Source organism: Gadus chalcogrammus, chromosome 5 (assembly GCF_026213295.1).
Source record: "Gadus chalcogrammus isolate NIFS_2021 chromosome 5, NIFS_Gcha_1.0, whole genome shotgun sequence".
Taxonomy (NCBI): Eukaryota; Metazoa; Chordata; class Actinopteri; order Gadiformes; family Gadidae; genus Gadus; species Gadus chalcogrammus.
In genome coordinates, this window is record NC_079416.1 from 11903970 (window position 1) to 11910626 (window position 6657).

Consider the following 6657-nt stretch of genomic DNA (forward strand, 5'->3'; position numbering starts at 1 on the left):
CAGCACATGTGAGGCAAAGGTACCAATCCAAACAAATATAATACCAAGTCTGGATTAAATTCCAATGAGATGTGGGCTAAAGTCTTCAGTGTTTTACATAAACCATGAAACTGAACTAGACATTTTAGATTAACTCAAATTGTTGCCAAATGCACATTTGTTCTTCGCTTTGTTTGCTTATTTTGTGCAACTTAGACTATGTATGACGCATCGTCTCCATGTACCTAAACATGGTTCAGGATGTATACATTATCATCTAATGTGGATCACTATTTCATGCTTTCAACTGTAACCAAACCCAGTGACCAGAGCTGGTCTCTGGACTTTGTAAGGTTTCTCTTGGTAATGTCAGGATGAAGTACCCCTCCCTGGAAGCTGTTTGGAGGGTTTTTATAGCATCTCCTCCAGTCAGCCTATCATCCACACAGCAGCTGCACCACTAAAACATTCATTTTGATCCAGCAAGCAATTTGATAACAGCCATGAAATGTAATATTTGTAAAATACATACATAGCTTTTACTGGAATTATCTTACATGCAGCGTAATGAAAAGATAGTCTGTGTAGTATGCGTGTGCTACGCATACTCCTTTTGTAGTAATCAAGATTTATTTGTATACAGAGACAGCCAGGCAGGGGGTTTGGAGATCTGCCAGACTAACCTGGGTTATTTACCAGTTTTCTTTAGATTTATGTGCAAGAAGCTGACTGAACACTAATTAATTTAAGATCTTCCCCTATGGACTCTGAGCCTCATAGTTCTTCTTCTAGCATCATGTCAATATCCTATCTGACATATATGTTATGTTTTGTTGCACTCAAACAGGTAGCAGGCAACGCTTTGGCAAATGACAAACCAAGTCCATTGCTGTTGCATGACAAGAGGTCCTTTTATTGAGACAATATTGGCCAGCAGAAACAAAAAGCAGTCAGTTCGACGCACGTATGGTGTTTATTCTGATACTGTAGATCCACGACAATCTTTTGGTACGATGCAGTGCCATTTCGTAGCATTGTGATGAAAACATCTACACATGAGATTCAGCACTGTGTGGCATTAACACCACAGTGCATGGTTAGTTTAATTAAGTGAATCGAGTGTGATTAGTAATACTGACGGCAGCAATGACCGAACCTGCTTTTAAAGCATAACAAATGCAGACAAATGCTGTAAACCCACTTATGTGCACCATGCGTATAATGTAAAAAACTCACTTGGACACCCCTTAAAGTTGTCAAGGAACAGGGTAGAAAAGAACGCTACAAATAAGGCAAGGGAACACGTACCAAGTAAAAGGTAATCCACAACAAAAAACAATGTCGAAAAGTGACACATCGCGCACCGGTAAAAACTCTTTGCCTCAGTCATGGATATATTTCACATCCTGTTTCTCTCATCACTTTTCATGCTCATAAAAGGTTGTAATGTATATGATGGATCCCCACGTACTCATCCATCACCCCCTGTATATCCCCATTCAGTAGATGACATGCTAGTGGTTTTCTAGAAGATAACAAAAGGGCTCATACAACAGGAGCTGTTCAATTCAAGGCTATTCTAGAGAATAGATGTCGCACTGCTGTATGCTAACGTAGCTAAAAGTGTTAAGAATTTAAAAAAAATTAACTACGGCTTGCAGTTTTTCCTCACTTTATATTCATTAAAGGCACAAGGGTAGTGGTTTGCCAACTACTCACTATAAAAGCAGGGGCTGCTCTGCAGAGCTCAAGATTTAAAAGTACATTACATGGATTTTATACAAGTACAGTATAACATAATAAAAAAAATGAACACCCAACCAAGTTCTTCCAAAGAGCCAATTTTCCAAAACGGAAACCTGTGATATGTCTATTAGCACATTTACATTAATCTTGACTGTCTCTCTGGAAAGTGTTTGATCAAGTCGTGTCTTTTTCCATTACTGCTATGTATAAATGAATTTTTGAAGTACAATGTTTTGTACTTACAAAGTTGCTGGTGACCTATTGAAAACAGGCCCCCGGAATAGGTTAACTGGTACCTTCGATACAAACTCAAACACAGAGCAATAACCTTAAAGGGTCTAGCACCTTGTCCCGATACTTAAAAAGTTGTGTTTTAGGTCCTCTGTTAGACACGGATCTGGTATCCATTCAAATCCGTGGGCGGTTTTTTCTCCAACACTTTCTTCTCCGCGGAAGGTCTAAAAGAAACAAATCCCAACACATACATTATTACGGAAAATAACTTTTCTTCAATGACACCACCCGTTTAATTAATTATTTTTTTTCGATAAACATTTAATTTGGCCTTGGATCATTGGCACTTAAAAGTAGTGCTTAGCATTGTGTAGCATATCATCCTATCTTTTTTGGATACGAGGAATGGGATAACCTAGCAATTGTATGTGCGTTGTGCATCCTTACTGTACCGACAGCCATATATTTTGGTTTCTCTTTCTTTACAAATTTCATTGTAAGTCACTTTGGATAAAAGCGTCTGCTAAATGCCCTAAATGTAAATGCAAACGGATCAAACACGAGGCAACCATTTCAATCCATCTTCCAGCGAGCTCTGATTGTATCAATAGATCAACAACCTGCCATTTACCTTTACATTTAGGGCATTTACCAGACGCTTTTATCCAAAGCAACCAAAACACTAGGCGTTTTGCTCAGGGATACCTCGCCACTCACGTTAGGAGGAGCCAGGGATCGAACGAGCAACCTTCCGGTCATAAATCAACCCGCTCTACCTCCTGAGCCAAGATGACCCATCCAGCTGCATTGATATTACGTCTGAGTGGAGCACAGAAGCTGCCTTACCGTCTCTCTATGTGGCTGATCCTGCGCATGGGGCTCCCAGGGCCTCGGAGGGGGGACCCCATGCTGTTCCTCCTGTCTTTGGTGGGAGAGGGTGGGGCCGCTTTTCCTATCTGTAAAAGGAGGTACAAAAACTCTGTTACGGTTACAAAGAGCTTACAAATGTAAGTTGAGCGCAGCTGAGAGTGTGTGGATGGAGGGCACTGGCCGTGGGAGAGGCGCAGTGCCACCGGAGCGCAACCATCACAGTACACACTCAGCCTCGTGGCGGACACCACCAGCACTGAGAGACGATGAAAGGGCATCGTTTGGCGATGCTGGCCGCTCATGATAATGGGGTCAGCTTACTGACGCCATGCACAAAGGTCTGGCACGTCAACAGGAAATCAATTCTAACGTACATCGGAAGTCATAAACGGTGGATCAGGTCGTCAACATCTCATGGAGGGTTAAGCCTTCATAATTTCCTTTAAGTTTGTGACACAGCGAGGGGGGGGGAGATCTCTCTCTCTCTCTCTCTCTCTCTCTCTCTCTCGTCCAACCATACCTTCAGCCTCATGTCTCGCGTGTGCCTCTCCAGCTCCCTCCTCAGCTCCTCCTTGGGCAGCCGGTCCACGTCCAACACCGAGTGCTTCCACTCAATCTGCTCCACGCTGTGCACGTCGTGGGACACGTACTGGCCGATCTTCACCTTGCGCAGGGTGTGCCAGTAGCCGCGGTAGGCCCCCTGGAACTCCTGCACCAGGTCGGCCAGCGTGCGGAACTCCAGGTGCTTGAACATCAGGTCGTCCCTCCGGCTGATGCCCAGCGCGCCAAAGCGGCCCCCACAGTGGACCCCCAGCACGATGTGGTAAAAGTGGTTCCCTGAGAACTGGGTCTTAAAGCTGAGCGGGAAACGCTCCACGCCCGGCAGGTTGGTGGTGAGGTAACTGGGCTTCGGTCAAGGGAACTGACCTTGTGCGACTTGTGTTCTCTCTGCTTCTTTCCGACACTGAGGAGAGCCATCGCTCCAAAGACGGTTGTGCTTTCGAGGGCTCGCTAAATATCGCAAACATATATCAATACAATTACAACGGTGCGACTTAAAATCCAAACAGGTGAACATCTCTGAACCTCTCCATAAAATGTAAACAATTCAGTCATGTTACCATAGTGATTGGAATTGAGGTAATTGGAAAAGTATTACTGTTGTGTGTTATATAATTCATGTTTACATAACTATAGCTAAGGGTCGATCCTTGTTTCCCATTCTCTGAGTGAAAGGATACATTGCGAGGATCACAGCCTCCAGACACTTGATTGGCAGAACTTCCCTTGTCATTTCTTTAGCAATGTCCATCAACCTGCAGAATATTTGAAAAACCTTTGGTAAGAATGCACAGTATGCCTTACACACATGTAACACATTTACATGCAAAGACACAGAAATGGACCCACTCCTAGATCTACTAGGAAGATAAGCAAGAAGGAAAGATGATTGATATTTTGTAATTTAAATAAATCCTTGACGCTGGTAAACCGAGGCTAATCAAGTGCCTCTGTGCGCATGAGAGGGGCAGCTAAGTTCCACCTGTCTTAAGCCTAGGGCTTAAGACGGGTGGAACCAGAACAAATCCCTAAACATTCTCTTTCACGTCCCAGGACGGCTGCCTGGTTCCATTACTTCACATCTGCATTATCCCATACAATGCCAAGCATCCAACATGGCCGCCCACCCAGAAGCATGACAGAAGACCCAAACAAAGGCTGGCAGTCGGCCTTACATGATTAAATACAAGGTGGCTTACGCAGTGAGAGGACGGCTCTTCTTGATCTCAAAAAACTGTGTCCCAGTGTGATTGTACCTGGAGGACACTGTTAAAGTTAAATAACAGAAGTCTGGGAGCACTTTTGTAGAGCAAACAGCAAAATGGACTTCAAAGCTACATTGTGCTTTGTGATGTTGGTAGATTTCTTTGTAAATTATGAATGAGTACTTGCCAGGGGTGGGGATAGTGTTTATGTTTTATACAGAACATCCAGTGACCTACTTCCTTGCTCACTGTTTGGTCTATATTAATCCCATCGTGTCTACATGGCTGACTTGTGTAGCCCTTTAGATATACAGTGTGTTCCTAGCGTTTATCTAGTGCCAATCGGTTTGTGTAGTATAAGATTAACTGTTATGGATGTTGCTTACATGACATTCTATTTAACTATTATGAAGGTTTAAATTACTAGCCAAATTAATAATAACAATAATTAATCCTTTTCTGATGGTGTAATGTTTCTAACACACACAAACAAAGCAGCTACACATGCACAAGGATACTGCAGATCCCTGATGTATTTTTGTATGGCTTCCAGACGTTGTGGGATACTCGTGGTGGGATGGTATGTAGGCACACTCGGTATTGGAATCTGTGGGGCAGTAGACACAAACAACAGCGTTCGACATTAAACAAGTCCCATAGTCACGGCCGCTGTGGGATGTGCTTGAGAACGTCTATAATGCTACATTGTCAATACAACATTTCCGACCCAAGATATCACCCTACAGCAAATTCTGGACCGTCATGTGCATGCATTTACTTGAGGAAAAACTAAAATAAGTTACAAATATAAGGTTCTTGTTTTCAGATTTTCAAAAAAAAATTACAAACCTTTGGCAGATCCGCGGCGCCTCGTATCCCTTTCCCCATTGCTTCGCCCTCGGGGTGAATCCGGGCAACGTGTCGCCACATTCTCTCCCATGTTTCCTCGTCTACAGGCAGACCTCCCCTGTTCACGAAGAAGGGCACCCCTCCATCCCTCAATTCCTCATCGTCTTCCTGCTCCTCATCCCTCTCCTCAATGGAGCCAACCGTGGGCCTAAGCATCCCTCTTTGAAAGGCAAAGCCAACAAAGTTCTGGCACTGAAATTCTGCACAGGTGCTCGAAGGCTAATCTTCTTGCAGGTTGAGTGCTATTGAAAGTCCAACAACAGATGACCACCTCATGACCTCCAATAGCTGACGACTCTTACAAAGTGAAGTACAGTGTGCGCTTAAAAGCACAGATTCTTAGAAATACTAATCCAAATATACTCGCTGTCTTGCATTTGTCATTTAACAGTTAATTTAACAGTGGAACAGTTAGATTGATCTGACTCACATGAAATTCAATCCATATTTGCAATGCCTTTCATGACACATGGAAAAAATAGGATGGCATGGCTTATTCGAGTAATTGCATTAGAACAAATTGACGACTAATCTTTAGACTGACGATCACGACGGATATGTTGCGAGAATACGCAAACAGGACTCTTAACTAGCCATCAAATGAATCGACCATTTGAATTCAACAACTTATCTAGTAGACGAGTTGATTGCAGGACACTAATACAAATATTATCCCTAGAACCGTTATCCCAGAGGTCATTCAGTCTATTGATCCAGGCTCCAGTGACTCAGTAAAGCCGGGTATAACCTTTTCTTGACACTCCTCGTTCGATGAACTCATTGTATGCCGCTCCGTGTCTTGAAATCACCATTACTACAGTCTTTGTTCATCTTAAACGCTCTTGGCTTCAGTGATTGCTGATCAATTCCGCGGCTCAGACACTCCCAGCCCTCCGTGAGCCGCGCATGCTCAGTACGATAGCGCAGCAGCTTATTTTAACTGCATAATATAATACATCGGAACGCGATGTTTTTTTATACATCATAACATGCACATTGTATTATAGAAAAAAAACAACGCATAAATATTTGCTTTTATAAAACAAACCCTTCTATGATATAGTTTATGATTACGTCATTGCCTTGAATGATTCCCAAACGCCCCTTTTGATCAATAGGGAGTAAACGTACCGTTTTCCTTCGATGTTTCCAT

General features: G+C 43.1%; 1 protein-coding gene across 1 annotated transcript; it reads right to left on the reverse strand.

Annotated features, from left to right (window-relative positions):
- Positions 1-841: 841 nt before the first annotated feature.
- vash1 (vasohibin 1) lies at positions 842-6434 on the reverse strand. The gene is made up of 7 exons (XM_056591393.1): positions 5445-6434; positions 5114-5202; positions 4590-4646; positions 4071-4145; positions 3350-3731; positions 2806-2915; positions 842-2183 (listed from the first exon to the last, which is right to left on the reverse strand). Exons 1-7 carry the CDS (start codon positions 5658-5660, stop codon positions 2111-2113), a joined length of 1002 nt encoding a protein of 333 aa, XP_056447368.1. The 5' UTR covers positions 5661-6434; the 3' UTR covers positions 842-2110.
- Between the last annotated feature and the right edge of the window lie 223 nt (positions 6435-6657).